Source organism: Manis pentadactyla, chromosome 1 (assembly GCF_030020395.1).
Source record: "Manis pentadactyla isolate mManPen7 chromosome 1, mManPen7.hap1, whole genome shotgun sequence".
NCBI classification, from domain to species: Eukaryota; Metazoa; Chordata; class Mammalia; order Pholidota; family Manidae; genus Manis; species Manis pentadactyla.
In genome coordinates, this window is record NC_080019.1 from 165,514,421 (window position 1) to 165,535,837 (window position 21,417).

Genomic DNA, 21,417 nt, shown 5'->3' on the forward strand with positions numbered 1-21,417 from the left:
ACATCTTTTCTCACGTATTAGTAGTAACAGCCATTTTTTCTATTCCAAGGAAGCAAATAGCACTGTCTTTCTTTCTCACCCAGAAATTCCAGGAACTAGGGATTCGCTCTCCAGACTGAGTCCTTTCCAGACCTACTGAAAAGTCCGCCTTGCTTTGTTTCTCCCAGACAGACAGACTAGAAGGAATTCCATCAAATTAGCCAGCTTTTCTGCCACCTGCTTGGCGAACACAATGCCCCTATATCTGATCTCATGGAACCTTTAATTTTTTTGCATCTTTGTGCTATTTTTTGCATCTTTGTGCTATTCTTTGTGGCTAAGAACTTGCAAGATATGACTCCACCTTGGGAAACAGTCAGTAAATAAGTTTTGCTGGTGTATTAAAAAGCTTACAAAAGACAATGTTTATCCCAGTAACAATACAATATCTACACCTTCAATCAGATAGGCAAGATAAGCCTCCTTTTGATGTTTTCTGTAGCAGTGCTAGGTCAAAACATTGAAATGGAGTTCTCCCTCCAAAATAAATCTTTCATTTTAATGTGATTCTTTGTCCAAATCTGTTCTTTAGAAGGATTATATTTTTTCTTTTCATGATAGGAATGCATTAGCTTTGTCCTCCTCCTTTGAACCCCCCAAAAAATTCTTTATCCAACCTTTCTTCTCTATTTTGAGAAGGATAAACATGTATATGGTCTGTTCATACATCGAAGTCCTATCAGTATATCTCCTATTCACTAAAAATTATGACACATTTTTCACATTAAAAATGTACCAAATAATTTTATTATGGAGTTTAAGCCAAATTGTGTGTGGAAGGGTGAACATCATAAAGGGAAAACATAAAAACAAATGTGTGCTCACACCTTCTCAACCATGAACCTGATCACAACTGTTTGTGTCTGAATCACAGGAGAGGATTATGAAAATTCACCCAGCAATTCTCACACAGTCTTGCAAATGTAATTCTTTTATAGCAAAATAAACACTGCTTTTCATTTTAGTAAATACCATTGAGATGATTAAGTAGCTTTTAAATCATGCTATTTATTTTTAAACGAACTAATAAACCCTTATAATAAAGCAAACTTTTTTTCAGGAGCCTGAGCTTGCTGACCTTTCTTAGCTATAACTTCTAGACTTTTGATTATGACTCCCTTATTTAAAGAGATCACCTTCTATCACACTTCTTATAATGAGGATTATAAAATTAAAACCACACACATAGTGATCATCCAGCTCCAGATTACAAATTTAAATTCTAAGAGCAGTGTGGAATGCAGTGTCCTTGAGCTTACTTTCTTCTTCACATTGTTTTAGTTCCCTTTCCTTCCACCCAGGTATCACATTATTATACTCTATTCTTTATATAGTTGCTTCTACTTCCTTTTCCACAAAGCTTTTTGGTCTAAAACTTTTTTTTTTTACTTTTATCTGCTGACAACACATCCATCTATATTTTCTTTCTATAGAACTTCCCTTTCACACATTACATTAGTACACTTTCCAAGCACCAACCTTCATACGCCAAGTACCTCCAACTGGAAAAATCCACATTATCTTTTAAAAATTTTAGTCTGTTTAGGGAAGCATTTTGATGCCATACCTATATTTTTCTTTTTCTAGTCAGCTAACACCACTATTTTTGTTTTTAAGTTCTTTGTTTTCAATCTTTTCTTTAACAATCATTTGGTAACAATCCTGTTGCCAAACATGAGATTTGGTTATTTCATTCTAAATCAAGCCCTACTTACAAATCTTTACTAGCGTCTTCATCATATCAGCTTGTTTTCAGCTAATCCACTTAATGATGAAACTGCCCAATTCGAATCAGCACAATTACATTGTGGCTTTGTATAGGGTATGGATTTAGAATTTATAATACTGAAAATCAACTTTGTCATTTTCTAAAATGTTTTTACAAGAATGATTTCATTTATCTTCCACATTAACTCACGTGATAAAGGCATTATTACTCCTACTTTATGGATAAACAGATAATCAGAGTTTTAAAGTGACTTGCACATTGTCACATGGCAAATTCATTGAAGAGTTGCTACCCAAATCCAATGTCTTCTGATTTCTCACCCTGAAGTTTTTCCTTGATACATCAGGCAACATTTTGACTAAATTTTTGCTTCATGCATTTTAATTCTTGGCTAATCTGAATAATTATAATATGAGTATAAATTTACATCATAATAAAAATAAATCAACACATATTTATTTTCCAGTTTATAATTTTCTGATCTATATTAACTAATTTTTATTCTTACATTTTAGGATATTATTTATGTTTCTTAAGCTATCTGATTTTGTTGTGCTTCCCTTAACTTGTGGCTACATGCAACAATAGACTTCTCTAGGCTTATTCCAACATCCATGTGCATTTTTATTCACAAGATTAATCTGGAGGTAGTGGAAAATATCTGCATCTTTTATTTGCAGTTCATGGTAGGGTATTTCCTGTGGGCTAGAAGAAGGGTATTTTGGATATCCCAATGGATTACATTAACCATTTTTTATTCCACAGCTGCTTGGTGATTATGTTCTGCAAAAACCTCCCACGTTTAGTCCTTCACAGAATTTTCCCAAGCATATTGACATGTGACATGTCCAATTCATCCTCCAGTGTGATTATTTTAATAATTTGTTCCAGTGATGTTTTTCTAACAGTTAATGACCTCTCTGGAGAATAGCTCAACTTTATTGCACATAAATCTAACTAAAAATAACCTCTGTAGTTATTTGGTGACTTTCTCAATTATTTGGAAATGTTTTTGCTAGTTCCTTACAAATACACAGTAGTTTTTACATGTTAAAACTGAAAGATCACCATTTGGTTACTATTGTCTCTCATTCATTGTCAGACTTACATAATACTGGTACTCATGTATGGGAATAGCTTTTGCATGATTTTGGCTTTTATTTAATGCCAAGTTAAACAATATACAACAAAAACATAATAAATATTATACTATATACATCCATCTAGTTCATAGTAAAAAAAGACCTTATTGAACAGATATTAAAGCCTTCTTAATAATATTGACCCTAATTATTAAAACTGCACTGACTTTCCCTTATTCTTCCTCAAAAATTATTTATGTATCTATTGTTTCATTTAAAAAATCTTGAAACTATTTTTTCCAATTTTGAATACACATATGTAATTTGAAGTAAAAATACTTCCTTTTATTTGACTTTGAACAAAGGTTCAACAGTGGGTCACTTTCTACCATGTGGCACATAATTTTTTCATGGTTTTACAGTCCTACATCAAATCTCCAGTCTTGTTACTGCAGACCAATGTACTATTTCTTTTAAAAGCCATTCAACTCTCTTGATAAATTTTAGAGCCTGTGTTCCAAACTCTTCCCAGATCTCTTCTCCCTAGAACCCTCATCTCTCCTTGCTTCTATTTGCACCACGTGGACAGAATGGAATCACAACTAGAGCAACTTCCTGAACACCATTTTTATGATGTTGTTCATAGGCCAAGAAACGTTAACAGACACTTCAAAAATAGATAGATGATAGATAGACTTAGATAGGTAGATAGATAGAAAGATAGATGATAGCTAGATAGATGATAGCTAGATAGATGATGATAGATAGATAGAGAGACAGAGAGATAGGTAAATGAGTCTTCAGGTTTGTTTTGTTTTGTAAGGAAGAAAAACCTATTCAAACCAGCAAGAGCAGAGATGGAAATTTGTCAGAAGGAGGCAGATGTGTTTCATGAAACCCAAAGACAGAAAGTACAGACATGCCCCATGTGGACTAGAATCAGATGGGAAGGCAGGGACAGAAGGGCCAGTGTTCTCTGGTTGGTGTTTCCCTGCATAAAATGATAATACATCCAGGCTCTCCAGCACTTACAAGCTCTGCTGTGTTTCCATTGCAAATTACCAGGAGAGACTATGACTGGCCCAAATCAGAGATCTTTCTATCTGGTGGTGGTAGCTGAGTGGATGGATGAAAGACGTTAACTGACACTGAGTTAACACACTCTTCAGATGATTTAGCAAATGCAAATCAAAATTTCATTTAATTTGTCTATTTTAATATCTTTCAGATAACATATACAGGTACTCTGATGACTACATTCCCAGGTATGTAGAAAATGAGTTATATGTATTATGGTTGCCAAGTAATAAGAGAAAGGAACAAGTGTTATATTGCCTATAGGCTTGACTCAGAGATGTTGCATTTGGGTAAAAAAAAAAGGAAAAGTGAGTTTTAATTGCTTTTACTCCTATCTGAAGATTAAAACTGTAATATTATTATCTGCCCTAGTTACTTACTCATACAGAGTTAGTGAGAGAGCTGGGTAAGGGTTGAAATGGGACTCTAACCTGGTATCTATAGAATTCTCATCAATTTCAGAAGGAGATTTACTAGATTATGACTCAGATTAGATTATAAGGATGCAGTCTAATTACATATGGAATCATGTCACCTTAAGAATCCAGCATAGAAAGAAATCTGGCAATACCTCATAAAACTGAAGATATGTATACATACCTGCATAGACAAGGATGCTCCCTGGTGTGCTGTTTTTAAGGGTAATGTCAATAAAGGGGGAAATGTGATAAATTAAAATAATATGTGGCTAGAGATATAATTGATTCCCTTTAATTCTTATTGAGCTAGTTGCAGAGAAATTTGTATAGTAGGATACATTTTTTTAAAAGAAGGTTTATGGCATGGATCACAGTAAAGAAGTTTCATTTTCTTGGACAGTATATTCTGACCCAAATGTGTCATTAGATAGGAGATTTCTCTTTTAGGATAAAAAAAATCTAAATATAGAGAATTTCCTAGAGGTCTCTTCAAGACCTTTCTCAAATGGTAGACTGAAAGGCTGAAAGGTCTTTCAAAAACACAGAGCTTTCTCACTGGGTAGGATGAGATTATAAGCTTTTTGTTGGCCTCTCAAAGGTCTTATTTTTATTCTTTTCCATGTGGAAATATCTCTGGCAGATTCAGGATCTAGGCTGCAGGCAGACCCACACAAAAAAGAAAATCTTTATTTTTATGACTACTCTTAGTATTGGATTCTCTAACATGAAATACTTTTCAACTCATTAGCTCATATCAAGAGAGATTTGCTCATTTGGTTACAACAAACAATATGACAAAGAAAATCCTATATAACCATGTAAGAAGTTAATCACTTTGATGACTGATTGGATAGTTGTCATTTGTAAGACAATATGCAATGTGAAAGAAAGTCTTATGAATTGATCATGCTGCTAAATAAAGATGGAGTTGGTAAATTTTGGATTAGGATAGTTAGAGTCAGAGGGAAAGTTGGTTAAAATACCCATCTCAAAGTAGGCAGGCTCTTAGCAGTGAGGCAAACATGGAAGAGAGACTGGTTCACTTACAATGTTCATTCATTCAATAAATATTCAATCAACAGATACTGTTTTAGACAACAGAGATACAAAGATAGAAACATGCAGAGACTTCTCTCAAGGATTTAATAATCTGTTATCTACTGTAATAAATCTCAATTTAGGCAAAATTTGAATATACAGTGCAGATTTTATGTATTAAAAAGTGTTTGGCATGTTAATTCACAAGCTTACGTATGTACTTTGCACCTTGTCTATTTCTGATTATGTAGTTTGGGAGCCAAAATCACCTTTGTAAGAGGGGCATGGAGGCTCCAGAAGAAAAAGCAGTTGTAAGGGGGGAAATCTTAGTGAGAATATTTGATATCTTAATCTAGGCAATGATTACATACATCTAGGTGAGTGTACACACATGCCAAAATTCATCAAGCTGGACACTAAGATTTGTGCATTTTATGTATGTACCTCAATAGAAAATGTTTTTATAAAATAGTGCAAAATTATCTCCAGCCATTAAAATGCAAACATTGAAACAGCAAATGGAAATGAGGACTATCTTCATTAAGGATAGAATCAGATAAAATTACTGATGCCTCCTCAGTTCTTAATAGTTTGAGGCTAGCGTCCTCCATTCACCCTCTCCCTGCTTGTACCAACACTGGTCTAGGCAGGAAGCTATGCTAGAAGGGAAATACATTTGCTTCTCTGATCTTATCAAATCCCTGCCCTTCCTGAACTGGCAGGTCAGAAATATAATCACTTCAAAGACAGCATAACATCTATATCTAACAGAAAGTCAAATACACATTTCCTGGAATTTACCCTTGGGCTACTTTATTTTTCCTCTAGAATATTATTCTACACAGTTCTTGTCTTTTTATCTGTGTTAGGAGATAATTCAGTGAAAATATCATAGATTTGAGATCTTGGCAATTCTGGATTTTAATCAAACTCCTGTAATTACTATGTTCGTAGTCTTAGGAAAACAAGCATTGGTGAACTTCAGTTGTATCTTTTGAGAAATACAGGTTGTAATGTAATACTTTCCTTTCAAAGGCTAGTTGATTAAAAAAATGCTACTTTATTGGGTGAAAATTAAGGTCTAAGAAAATTCTACCCATTTGCAGTACATTCACTAATTTAGGAAAGCAGTTTAGGTTTATAATTACTTTAATCTCATAATGACTCCCCGGTTTCAGAGTTTCTCTCAAAACCTTTGAACAAATTTCCAGCAGCTTCTGCATGCTCTGCTCCCGGGTGGCACTGAAAAGCGCTTTTAATCACAAAACACATCTCATCTCAGCTTTTCTTCTGCCTTAAGATAGTATCTTGGGTTTCTGGTGGGGGATCCCCCTTTGCTTTCCCTCTTTGCTAACTATACTAACCTAGTATTCCCTGGAGCAGATCTCTAGTCTTAGCTATACTCTTTACCAGGCCTCAGAGATGACAGACCCCTGGGTAGCCTTCCTGACATCTCAGACTTCCAAGTGGATATGCAGAAAAGGTCCTCACTATGGTAACTGCCACACTTGTAACCAAAATATTTCCAAGTTTTCCAACCTTCTGTTTATTGGTTTTAATGTAAACAAAAACCATAACCCAAGCTCCCACCATGTGTGACTGCAAGAAGCCCAGTCCCTTCCTAAGCGCATCTGGGAATCCCTGACAAGTGCATAAAAGTTCCAAAAATCTTATTCTTGCTTGCCCTTCTGTCATGGCCAGCTGTATCTCTGCTTTTGGATGCCTTCCCCATCTCTTACGATGCTTCATGCTGGCAAATCTTTCCAGTCCACTTTCCCTCAAACTTTGGCAAAAGATCCTTCTTTTTCAGTGCTCCGAAGCTCTGGCAATATAAGCTCCTAGTGTGTAGAGGACTTTACAAAGAAGTGGGCATATTAGAAGTGAATTCGAAAACACTGATTAAGAGAACAAAAACTTAGCTTTAGACATTTAGCTTTCTCCACTCACCCTCACCCTCATAGGGAATACTACTGGATTTGCTCCCTAGTCTCCAGCCACACAAAACCTTGCTGAGGTGAACATTCTTCCCCTGGACCAGGGGTCTATCTTTGGTGTCGTCTCACCCCTGAAGAACACTCACATCCATTGCACAGTCCCTGCTGACAAAAGTAGTAAGCATGTACTCAGGAACACGTTGCTCCACCAACTTTCCCTTTTCGCTCCTATATCATTGTTTTTCCTGTCAGTATATAAACAGACAGTATTTTCCATATCTTATTTTTTAAAAAGGAAAAGGATAGCTCTTTTGATGCTACATTAATGATAGTTCTCTTTCCATTGTTCTACAAGCTTTAAAGCAAAACTTAAAAGTTCCATCTATACTCTGTATTCACTGACTTTTCTTCCTCTCTTCCTCTTCTTTCTTGAACCTACTAAATTCAACCTTCTGTCCTCAATAATCCACCAGTACAGCTCTTGGCAAGGTCACCAGCAAAATCCACATGGCTTAATCTTCACCCCATGGTATGCAGTCCATCTGTAACGTCAGACACGTTGCCATTCTCTACTTCTTGAGACACTTGCTTCTCTAGGCTCTGGGCCACCCTGTTTCTGGATTTTCTCATCACTGGTTCCTAGACTGTAGACATCAGAGTGTCAAGTCTTTCCTGTGAACTTCTACTCTATTTATAATCATTCTATAAGTGACTTCACCCTCTCTCCTAGCTTTAACATGTATACACTGATGGAGCCCAAATTTATATATCTGTCCATTCAAAGAAAGCAAATCAAGTTGACACACAAAGCCAACTTCTGAGAGACCACTAAACTTGCTCTTTCTTTAATCTGAAAACTTTCAGCCCATTAAAGTAGGTTTATTTTGTTTTGTAGAAATGTCTTTCATTTTTTATTTGAATATTAGAACCCTATATTTATATCATTGAATTTGGGAGCTGAAAAGAATAACAGTGATTAAATAGTTTAATATCCTAGTTTTCTAAATAAGGAAATTGAAACTTAGAGAATTTATGTCCAAAGTCTCCCAGGTAGAAGTAATGATTTTTTAAAATTAAATTCACTTATGTAATCTACTTAGATAATGAATTATTTGAGGCATTTTTCTAAAAAGGACTTCATAATAAGATAATGATCAAATAAAACTTTAAAAATAGAGACTAGGGAAAATATATCAGAAAGTAGAAAATTTGGACCCTAGTATAAGACACAATTCATATTATTTTAAATTTTGGAGCATCAGTAAATATGCTTACTGGTTAGAGGACTATTTCAGTTATGTTCACAGCAATGGAAAATCTGATCTGGTCCCAAACCAGATGTGCAGTAGCTTCTGGGATATGGGCTTATTTATTAATGTATCCTTAAAAAAATTAATCTTCCACATAAAACACTATCAAAATGTTGTGCTGGAAGTTTATTAGATACTTGCAATAGGCTGGAGCTATTTGGCATTACTAAGTAAAAATATATTTTTTAATTTGTTGGTTAGGCAACTGCTCCTTTAGAATAGTTTATTTGAGATGATTAATCATTTGAGAACTGTAGATACAGGCCTGTAGATAAAGGGCCCTGCATCATAAATCATAGCTTATTTTCATTCATAGGGAATAAAATGATATTCATTTTTTGGACATGATTTATCATTTGCAGGTTGTATCTGCCATCTGTGTGGGCTAGGAAAATGGATGGATTGTCTTATTAAAAACTCTTCATCAATTGCTATTATAGTCTCTGCATAGTCAGAGAAAAACCATGAGCCAGGACTACTTTGTATCCCAATATTGAGCTGTATTGAATTACCAATGCAAAGAAAGGTTACAGATGAGTTCCTTTGTTATCAGATAAGCAAAATATATGCCAGCATCTGGACTTTTCAAACCATTTCATACAGATATCATTTGATCTGCTATTATTTTTAAGGACATCTATGTGCTATTTAAATATACCATGTCCTCTTTCAGAAGCACAGGGACTAATATAGGTGTATGTCTTGAGATAAGAGTTCTTTTTTCTTTGATGCAATTCTCTCCAGCTCTCAGTGATATGTCATCTCAAAGTTAAAGCAGTTGCTACTATTTTACGAAATGCCACTCTCACTGCCTGCTATGTTTCTCTATTCCCAGACTGCCATTGTGAAAGATAGTCACCAGAGCCAGCATCACTGTCTGGTGACAATGGTAGGATGTCTTCTGTAATCCTAATAGGATTACTAAAATAAGGTTGTAAGGAAATTTAATCAAACATCACGAGCAAATAGTATTTAGGGCTTTAGAACCAGCTTTGCATTACAATTTGAGAACTGCCAGTTATTGTCTGTATATTTTGGACAACCTACCTCTCTGAGTTGCAAATTCTTTATATGCACAGTGGGGATTAAAAAAATGCATCTCATAGGGTTGTTCTGAGGGTTGAATGAGCACTGCCATAAAGAAAAGTTTTCATCGATAGTTATTTATGATATTATACATAAGACTAAGGAAAACACGTTAATCTCTCTGAATCTCAGACTTTTCATCTATAAACTGGGGGAATAATATTTTTGCAGAATTTCCCTGGGTCTTTGATATAATATATATAAAACAGCACAGCATCTAGAGGTAATGCGATCAGTCATTTTACTGCATCTGCCACACTGGGTCTACAATATTTCTATGGCCTTTTAATTTTTTAAACACCATGATCAATATTTACTTAGTGAACATAGTTTTAGAGGATTGTTCAGGGTGATATTCTGGACAAGTAAGCACTTATGAGCACAGATAAACTAGGTTCTAATTCTGCCTCAACCACTTACAAGTCTTGTGAACTGCAGCAAATTATACCTCTTTGTGCCTCAGATTCTTTATCTGTAAAATGGGCTTCGATAGTGCCTATCTGGTCTGATTGTTATGAGATTTAAATGAATGAATATATAAAATGTAGGATCTGACAAACAGTAAGTGCTAAGTATTTGCTCTTGTTATTCCTTGAAAGAAGATCCAAAAAACAACTTTTCGAATTTATATACACACGTGGATGCAGGCATGCATGAACACTGGCATTCACCCACTCTCTGACACATAAATATATCTACCTTGGTTGCCTGAGGCTGAACAAGAACATACCATAGTTTACCTGATTTTGAATAGCTGAGGAATTAATTTAAAACAATGTATAAAGTGGATTCTAATAAGGTAAATTTCTTTTTTTTATTATAGGGAGGATGAGTATTATATCGAAGATACACCAATTTATGGTAACTTAGATAATGTGATCCCAGGTAAGTTTTATTTTTCTGGAAATTAAATTTATCTATAAATTAATACTCTCCACTTAATTCCACAAAGAATTCAAGATAGTTTATTTTTGGTCACAATCACATTTCATTTAAATATCCCAATGGTAACCATAAATTCAAATATATTTAGCATATTTTTTAGTATATAGTTCCAAAGCTCTGTATTGTAAATTGTATTGCTACATTCAGTGTAAATCAACATCCTGTTTCTCTATGTCCTCTTCATTTCCCTCTGGCAGTAATGAGAATACAGGAAGATTTTATTACGGTGAATTTTGACACATGCAGAATTCTATGAAATAAAGCTATTTCCAGAACAGAAAATGGTCCAGGGAAACAGTGCTTTGTGCTCTGTATACAAAAGCAAATCTACAGTGACTAATCTGGAACAATGAACATGTTCTCTGGTTTCCCTCGTTTTAACTCGTTCTTTCATAAGCAGAAAACCTAGGGCTACCTTAATGACAAATTGGGAGAGAAGAGCTAAATCATCATAGAGCAGGTTATACTGTTTTGTTTTTATGTAACTTCAATTCCCAGCATCCCTTAATACAGGCATAGCTTGTTTTATTGGACTTTGCTTTATTGCACTTTACAGATACTGCTTTTTTTTGAAAAAAAAAATTGAAGGTTTGTGGCAATCCTGGATTGAGCAAGTCTATCACTGCCATTTTTCCGATGACATTTGTTCACATCATGTCTCTGTGTCACATTCTGGTAGTGCTCTGCAATATTTAAAACTTTTTCATTTGATTTTATATTTGTTATGGTGATCTGAGATCAGTGATTATGACTCTGAAAGCTCAGATGATGGTTAGCATTTTTTAGTACTATTTTTAATAATGTTTTTTAGACATAATTCCATTGTGCACTTAACAGACTACAATACTATATAAACATAGTTTTTATGTGCACTGGGAAACAAAAAAATTCATTTGACTTGCTTTAATGTGATATTCACCTTAGTGTAGTGGTCTGGATGGGAACCTGCAATATCTCCAAGCTATGCCTGTACTTGAAATATTCCAACTACCCCAAACCAAAATGCCACTAAATCTTTAAAACAGACCGCTGTGGTCTGATCCCAGGGCTCGTATGGGAGGAGCCGTGAGAGTGAAGCTAGCATTTAACCTCATCGTTGCCCTGCAAACACTTTACTTGACTCATGCAGTAGAGTTGGAAGTTAACTCCTACTCATTTCTGAGTCTTGAACACACAGAATTCCAGTAACCAACTAAATTTATCCAAACCTCCCTATGTCAAAACAGTATGGAATTCTTCTAAAGTATAGAATGTGAGAATTTTAAAGGATTCAAGAATTTATTTAGTTTTGTCCTTCCATTGTAAAGCGTCCTCTAATTTCTGCACTCTGAGGAATTAGAAACAATTCTTCAGGAATATATTCTTAAAAACAATTTGCCTTCCTGTTTTACCTTGCAGAATTGTGGTGCCCCCTTGTAATATTTGAAATTTTAAATTCTTATGTTTCTGGTGGCTCAAAACCCACCATATCTGTAATTTACATGTTCAGGTGAGCACAGGTGTCACCCCCACAGGTGTGAGTTAGCAGGTCCAGGATAGGGTTTAGGAATCTGCTACTTAACAAAGCCACCTGGTGATTCTCCTGCATGTTTTCCATGGACCATACTTTGCAAAACACCTTACAGACCTTTCTGTGTTGCTTTTCAGAGAGGGTTGAATGATTATGAGATACCCAGTATTATAGTAAATATATCTTTTTTCTCTGTGGGGCCAATTTGGTACAACCCACATTTCTGCCAGGTTACTAGTCATCCTACAAGTCACTATCATTCTTTCCTCTCCCTTTAAAATGGGTATATCTGGGTGAAGAAAGGTACAGATGATTCAAGAAGCCTATCTCCAAGGGTGTAATGAGGGTACATCTGCTGGCTGTGGGACATACACAGAAACTCCAAGTAATTAGGACTCAGGCCCTCAGAACAGCCTGGCTGAACTATCCTGTCACTGATTTTTAACAAAAAACCATAATCTAAACCCTCTTTTACAAAAATATAATGTAAGGCTTAAAATACCCCCAAGGAAAACTTACTCTTTGGAAAAATTACCAAATTTTAATTATCAATGTATATGTACTGTGCTTTACACCAGTACATACCATGTACAATCATACCTACATAGGAGCGAACACAAGCAATCCTTTAACTCATGAATCTCTACAACATCTAAATGGTAGTTTAAGTTGGGACTGTCATGTCTTGTGATGACATAAAAAAAAATATATATGATTTAGTATTTATCCCAAATGACCTTTTGCCTTTTAGCTAATACTGTAAGTCAAAAGACTTTTCTATTCTGGTCTATAGAACAGTTTGTGCTTCCTTACCTCTTTGCATCTCCATGAAAAAAACTAGTCAGATTATTCCTGGGGGTTTCTCATGTACAGCTAAATGTTGTTTGGGTCATGTATTTTCATTTGTGCCAGCATTTTTCACTTTTCCAATGTAAATCATGATATTTTCAACTCCCAAGAACCAATGGATGAAAACTGCTATGAACAAATGAAAGCTCGACCAAACAGATCTGTGAATGAACCTCAAGAAGCCATTCCACCTGCACAGGTAAGTTATGTTTTCTGAATCAAGGGTAAAGTTCAGCCTTGATACAACCCTGCTACATGTTTCAAGAGCATTAAAGTAGTGAATTCTGATGCACATCTGAAGCAGCCTGTTAGAAATTTTTCAGTCTCAATCAGTTTAAAGTTCTGGGACCTGAGCTCTAAATGGAAACTCAAAGGCAAGTCAACGGTTCTCAGAATCTCACTTGAAGCATCAAAATTGTACACAATTACAGAGGCAATAGATTTGAAAGGAAAAGTGGATTGTCTTCCTAAATAATCAAATAAGCTTTTTCTTTCAGCTTGAAAAAATTATGTGCATCACAGAGATAAATATAAAAGTTGACACATGTATAATGGTCACAGTACCTAGATTCCAGGATTCATGAGGGGACAGGGAGAGAAAGAGAGAGAGAGAATGAGAACTTAGGTTAAAAGATTAACTAGCTGGATATAAAATACTGTACTTCTATTTTATGATGCAAATAAATATAAATTTAAATACAAGTACTATGGCTGTGGTCTTAGGACAGGTGTGGGAATAGTCAGGATACAAGCCTAAGCAGAAACATCAAACACAAATGGATAGTTTCTCCTTTCCTCCCATAATCAGTTCAGCCTCCTCAGATATTGCCCTTGACCTCATCAAAAGCCATTCACAATCGTTAGCCTACATGCTGCTAAAGTGCTATAAATTTCAGTTAAAATAGTTCTTGCTTCTCCTCCCAGATCTTGTCCCTTCACTTATGTGCTCTCTTGCTACTCCCTGGAAATAGTTAGAGGGCCAGCATTGCCTACACGTTACTATGGACCAGACCTTGTATTATGTGCTTTGTATGTGTTATTTTAGATTTCTATGAGGGAGGCAGCATTATTATTCCCCTCTGAAACTTGCAAAGGGTGAAAAACTTGCCCTAGAGCACTCAGGTACTAAATGGGAAGGCAGAATCTAAACTTAGTCCTGTCCAGCAGAAAATAGTCTCCTACCTAAGAGGGGTCCCATCTAAAAAGTTTTCCATTTAAGGTAGAATTTTTCTCTCTCTCTTTATATGAATCCCAAGATATAAAAATGGCTGAAATTTTTATTAAGAAACCAAGATGTGGTGAGGACTTAAGCAAAATGTAAAGTCAGCCTCTGATGGACAAATTTGTCAGCTGATGTTCAATTAATTGTAAAATCATATTTCTAGATAAAAGATATGAAAACTTCATGTTATAATGTGATCTGATAAATCCACAATAGTAAAAAGAAAACCTCTTAAAGAAGGTTGAAAGATAACCTTACCATCTGAAATGTAGACATTCACAGCACCTTAATTGCAAAACAGTGAGAATCCTGAATAGAAGTTGCTATTTAATACAGATTAGTTGAACAAGCCAACTTTATTTAGGCTGCGTCTGTTTTTTTACTCAAGTGGAAATTGTGCAAAATTTTACCATGTCTTTAAAAATATGCTATTGTATAGATTATGTATTTAAAGACACTTCTAAGGCAATTAGTCCTTATTCTATTACACCCTACTCGCAAATTTAGTTTCACAAATTAGAAATACAATCTCTTTATATCTGCTCAATTCCATTTTATTAGAATGATCATTATCATCAGAAACACTACCAAGTTTACTGCTACAATATGAACACTGTTACTCTGGTCAGTTATGAAAACATAAGGAGACTGTAATATTGTGCATGAGGTTTGATGGATAAAGTGTTTGTTGGAAAAAGAAATAAGCTACTTTGCCCTTTGAAAATGATGGGTCAGAGCAAAAGTTGTGATTTTGGTAACTAAGTCTTCTATTAATTAGGAAAGTTCATCAGGAAACCTAATAATAAAATGAGTACACAAGAGAGCCCAAATACTAAAAAAAATTGAGGGATATAAATGTGAGCTTTGCTCCTCTTTTCTTTCTTCATGTCAAAAATCTCTCACCAATCTCTTATCCCTCCTATGCCAGAAGCATCCTCTGTCCTTTCCAAAGCCAACACTCCCACTTACGCTCCTGATTTTTCCTATTGCTTCCAAGGTCTTACACCTTCAATTGCTTTCTTTAAATGAAGCCTATTTACCTACCAATATGCACAAATCATCCCAATATATTTAAAAATAAAAACAAACAAAATTATACAAATGCTTCATCCTGTTTTTCTAATTCTTAAACTGACTCTTATTTTCCTCTATTGTTTCCATTTCTTTTCAAAGATACAGATTCTTTTACCCCATCTTTATCTTCTCCACTCATCCACTCAACTGAAACAATACTCTGGAAGTCACAAGTGACTACTGCATGTACAGTTTAGGGCCTTTTCTCAGGACTCACCTTCTTTGAACTCCACAGCACTTGGTAAAGTTGACCAACTATTGATCAGAGGTACATTACTTGGAATGTTTTTTGGTTAAGTGCAGAAACCAACTCACACCACTTTAGTAGAAATGGGAAATTACTGGCTCATGTAACTGGGAGATGTAAGGATATATTTTGTTTTTGAGATGACTAAATATGAGGGCTCTCTCTATTTCTCCTTCTTGCTACTTTGTTACTGACTTCATTCTCTTTTATTACTAATAGACTCTCCCACTGAGGCTGGGCAAGCCACTGGCAGAGCCAGATTTTCATCCTCCCAGCCCCAGGAAAAACAATTTTTCTATTCTTGCATCTACATATCTATCCCAAATATGCCATACAGTTGGCTCTGCTGAAGTCACATGTCCATTTTGGGGCCAACTTCTGTTGCCAAGGAGATGGGTGTTATGACTGGTTCCAGTGTAGGTAACGTGCTTGTTCCTGTGTTGGGTTCTGTAATTGGTAGCCTCTCTGGGATCAGATAAAGCATAGAAAATTTCCTAATGGAAAATGGGGACTTCATCAAAGAAAAAGGATAGAACACAGTGTTGACAAGCAAAAAAGGTATCCGGCCCTTTGAATTACTGAGTGCCTTCTAGTTATTTCTGGACATCACTGCCACCTCCTCCTCTGTCTGCCTGGGCAAAAACAAAGCAGGTAGAAGCAGAAGGTGTGTGCAGGAAGCAGGGGACTGCCCATCTGGTCTGGAATATGGAGCTCATTTAGGGTACTGGGAACTGAAACCGAACAGGTGGCATACAAACATGCAAAACCTTGAAAGTCAGGGTATTAAATTCAGGCTTTAGTCTATAGGCTAAAATTTTTGGACACATCATGGTAACAATATGAAAACAGTGCCTTAGGAAGATAATCTGAAAACAGCATACAGGCTAACTGGCAGAGGAAAGAGACTAGAGCCAGGATACCAGTGAGGCAGCTATTGCAATGTAGTTTTCCTGAAATGATTATTTTAGGAATAAAAAGTCAGAAAAAGATGTTAGAGAGGTTGTAAATAGGACCATTTCTTTTGTCTGGTGGCAGATATAAGACATTTAACTTAATATGAAAATAAGTTCAACAGGGAGATTTTAAGGGTTTTGTTCATCTAAATGTTGCTTCCTTACCCTCTACCCCCACAAATTGATACAATTTTGGTGAACCCTTCATACAGAAATTTTTGATTTATTCAATGGTTGTCCTTAAGTTTTAGCCTACAACTTCTAATAATTATAATCTCACACCCTACTTTTGGTTGTAGTTATAGCTTCTACATGTATGGGCTGTATTTACTCAGAACTCTGTAAGAAGGGTACTCTTGTTTTATAAGCAAGAAAATTGAGGCTCAAAACAGTTTTTAAAATTTTTCCAAGATCCCATCACTGTATTACAGAGCTGGGATGCAATTCTGGGCTTTCCAGCACCATCTTCGAGATCTTGCCAATTTTCCCTAGTGTCCTGTCCTACTTATTCTAGTATGGACACAGGTCTAGGCCAAAGAGGACCACAAGCCCCTCTTGGATGAGAATGAGTATCTCCAAGACTAACCTAAACTCAGAGGATCTTGGGGCAGGCAGGCAAGAAGGGAAAGATGGGAAATACAATTATTGTGGAAGCCAGTCATATCAATGAACAGTTATCCTTATACTTCTGAACCTCAAGAGTATAGAAAAATTGGAGACTTTGATGGTCATCAAATGACCAATTATTAAACATATGTAAAGTGAACTTCATGATTTATTAAATTCCTTCCAATCATGCTTGTTCCCAGTTTCACAAATTGGAGTATTATTACTTGGAAGGAACAATATAGGGGAAGAGCTACCTAAAGGGAAGGCAGAAGGAGAAGAAAGTTAAGAGTCCATCTAAAATGTTTATGTGTATTTGAGTATAAGAAAGTAAAATACACACCAAAAATTCATCTAAGAGTTTTTTTCCACTCAAAAGTCTTGAGTTGACTGTTTTTGTTGTCATCCATTCAAATTTTGCAAACAAGGTATCGGAAACCCTGAAAACAAGCTGCTGTTTTTCATAGACCTTAGAAGTTCCAGAAGTCACCAGAGTCAAAGAATGGGCTAACAGTGAGAAATTAACACCCTTTCTTTTCAGGCCATGAATGAAACACAGATGTTTTATGCTTCACTAAATCACAGCTATGAGGAGAAGTGCAGAAAGCCCAGGAATCAGATTGCTTATTTGCCAGTCAAGAATGAAGGTGAGCAATTATGTTCAATGGATGCCAGCCCATCTAAGACCACTTTGGTAGACAGTGTCCCACTGGAGAGCCAGGCAGTAGAGGAAAATATTCACGATGATCCCATCAGACTGTTCGGATTGATTCGTGCAAAGAAAGAACCTACAGACCTGCTAGAGTATGATCTGGCTCAGTGAGTCAGCTCGTACTGGAGATGATTGTTGAAGAAAACAAAATCTCCGTATGACACTGAATGGCTTGACAGGGTGAAAATCTGATGGTTATTTGTTGGTGGTATGGCGGCTTATCTCTTATCCAGAGCTTACATGCACACACACCAAATGTGATGCTGTGAAAATTACTTATTTGAATTGGTTATTAGAATTCACTTAAAAAAATGCCTAAGTAGTAAAATGTAAAATAAAATCAAGTTTGCAAGTTGAGCCTGATAACAAAGTCACAAGTTCACCAACAATACTTAGTACTCAGTGAAATAAAACAACAAAAAAATGTTTTAGACATAAGTGTGCTCTGGAGCATGTTGAAAGAAAAATAAATGTCAGTGGGTTTTTTTTTACACATTTTTCTTCTCTTGCCAATGTAAAACACCCCATCATTGGAAGAAATTTCTGACTGAAAGGCATAGCAGACATTAAAATATGTTTCTAAGAGAAATGGGATAATCTTAAATATTTCTCACAAATGGTAATATATTTATTAGCTTTAAAATTATTATAAAACCAATGCATGCACCTTGTAACAATACAGAAGTATCAAAAAACATTTAGATATTCCACTAGCCAGAGCTAATCACTATGAGCAACTTTCTATATATCTTTTTAGATATTTTTCTAGGCATGTCCATGTACATACATCAGTTGTTTCTTCTGTTTGTTTTTCTTACCAGAAAAAAGAGGAGTGATTATTTTATACATATTATTTAAACTTTTTCACTTAACAATATATTGTGGTTTTATTTTTATTGTTATTTTGAACTATAACTATACTTACATAATTTTAATGCATAGCATCTCATTGATGGCTACAAAAGAATTTATTCAAATAATTTTGAAGTACATTTAGCTCATTTCCAAATTCAGATTTTTGCTTTTACAAATAATTTTGTAATGAGAATGCATCCCCACACGTGTTTGAGTACTTTTCTGACTTCTTTAGGTTAAATGTCTAAAAAAGGAATTGTTGCTTTAAAAAGTGTGCATCTATAGAATGTATTTCTGAAAGGTCAAGAGTTTGGACAAAGTGTATTCAATTTAAATTCTGATAAATACTCCTAAACTTCTCTCCAAAAAGTTATTTAAAAAAAACTTTGTTATCTTTCTCCATTTGGAATAGGAGCTTAATTGGTTCTCAAATCATCACTGACCAAGAAAATTATACATGTCAGCTGTCTCTCCTGTCCTCTGACCAGAGGTCAGCGGATTTTATTCATTCTCTCTTCAATTTTTGTTGAGCTCCAACTGTAGTTTAGACATTTATACACCAGTGTACAACAGTGAGGAAGGACAATAAAGAGACCCTTCTCCCTTGGAACTTACACATGAGTAGAAAAGATGAGTATCAGGTTAACAAAGAAAAGTGTAGCTACTAGTAAAAAAGGCAATTAAGAAAACATAAAAATGAGAGAGCAGAGTCTCTGAAGAGGAAATTTTAATTCTGGGAACTGAACAAAAAGGACCCATCTATGTAAAGAGAAAAGAAGAAAGTGTGTTGTATAACAATTTTATCCATGTTTGGAAGTACCTACTTCTGTCAATATCTATTTTTTATTATGAATCTGTATAAAATAAAATACTAATGCCAAATTTATCTTTATTGTTGCCCTTTATTGTTGCATGAATTTGATAGTTCATGTCTTTCTAGGAATTTGTCCCTCTCATCTATGTTTTTAAATTTATTGGCAAAAAGTTGTTCAAAATATTCTGTTTTATCTTTTCAGTATCTGTAGAACCTACAATGATTTCCCTTCTCTTTGATATTGGTAATTTGTTTTATTTCCTGATCTGTCTGGTTAGAGATTTATCAATTTTTTTGATTCCCTCAAAGAACCAGTTGCTGTTAAGATGATTTTTCTATTGTTTTTATATTTTCCATTTCATTGGTTGGCTCTCTGATCTATATTACATACTCTCTTCTGTTAAGTATGTTTCATTTGTTCCTCTTTTTTTAGCTACTTAAGATGGAAGCTAAGATCAATATAAAACCTTTCTTCTTGCCTAAAATAACATAGTTTTATAGATATCCCCTAAATTTTGATATATTGTTTTCACTTTTATTCATTTTAAGTATTTCCAATTTCCCTTTGATTTCTTCTTTGACCCATAGGTTATTTAGAAGTGTGTTATTTAGTTTCCAAATATTTGAGGAGTTTCCAGATCTCTTTATTGATTTCTAATTGAAATCCACTGTTGTCAGAGGATTTATAATTTGTCATTCCTTTATTGCCCAGAATATAGTCTTTGTGGGTGATGGTATGCACTTGAGAAGAATGCATATTCTATTGTTGTTTGGTACAGTGTTCTATAAGTGACAACTAGGTTAATTTGCTTATAAAGCTTTTCAGTGATTCTATATCCTTAATGAATTTGCCTACTTGTTCTAGCAGTTATTGAGAGGGGAATGTTGAAATCTTTGAGATGGTACATTTGTCTATTTCTCCATGCAATTCTATGTTTTGGTTTCATGTATTTTGAAGTTCTATTATTAAGTACATAAATGTTTAGAAGTGTTATGTTTTCTTGAAGAATTGATTCCTTTATCATTATGAAATGGCTGTTTTATCCTTAACTGTATTACTTTCTCTGAAATCTACTTTGCCTGATATTAATATTGTCACTACAGCTCTTTTGATTAATGTTGGCATATCTTTTAATATTCTTTTAAACCTGTTTACATATTTTTATATCATCTTTTAACTTATTTACATCTTTATATTTAAAATCCATTTTTTGTAGGTAGCATATAGTTTGTTTTGCTCTTTTTAAATCCAATCTGAAAATCTCTGCCATTTAATTGGGGGTATTTAAATCATTTTCATTTAATGCAATTATTGATATGGTTGAGTTCAGAAAATGCTCTTCATATCTGTTTTCTATTTGTCCCATCTGTTCTTCATCCATTTTTACTCCTTTTTTATGACTTTCTGGATTATACCAATTTTTTCTTATGATTCTATTTTATCCTCATTGTTGGATTATTAGCTATAAATCTATATTGTGTCACTTCAGTGATTGTTTAGGGTTTATAATAACATCTTGTAACTTATCCCAGTCTACATTTAAATGATATAATACTACTTTGTATAGTACAAGAACCTTAAAACAGTGTACTTTTATTTCTCCTCTTCTCACCTTTATGCTCTGGAGTTTATATATTTTATAAATTGGTATTATTTTTCCTTTAAAAAGCCAATTATCTTTTTTTAAAGATTTAAATAATAATTTTAAAAGAGGTTTCCATATCTATCCCTGTGGCTAATATCTACAGAATTCTTCAATCCTCTCTGTAGCTCCAGGCTTCCTCACTAGATGAAAGCCTTTAACATTTATTTGAGGTCAGGTCTGCTGGTGGTGAATCTCCTCAGCTTTTATTTTTCTCAAAAAGTCTTTATTTGCTTTACTTTTTGAAATATATTTTCACTGGGTAAAAATATT

The 21,417-nt window shown here is 34.7% G+C and overlaps 1 protein-coding gene across 1 annotated transcript in view; it reads left to right on the forward strand.

The window, feature by feature from the left end:
• Positions 1–19,573, forward strand: part of LOC118934874 (T-cell receptor-associated transmembrane adapter 1) — a 33,245-nt gene extending 13,672 nt beyond the window's left edge. Inside the window, exons 3-6 of the mRNA XM_036930798.2 lie at positions 4,079–4,115; positions 10,538–10,599; positions 13,129–13,217; positions 17,662–19,573. Coding sequence (XP_036786693.2) covers positions 4,079–4,115; positions 10,538–10,599; positions 13,129–13,217; positions 17,662–17,943 — 470 coding nt within the window. The 3' untranslated portion in view covers positions 17,944–19,573. The remainder of the gene's footprint in view (positions 1–4,078; positions 4,116–10,537; positions 10,600–13,128; positions 13,218–17,661) is intronic.
• The last annotated feature ends 1,844 nt before the right edge of the window (positions 19,574–21,417 follow it).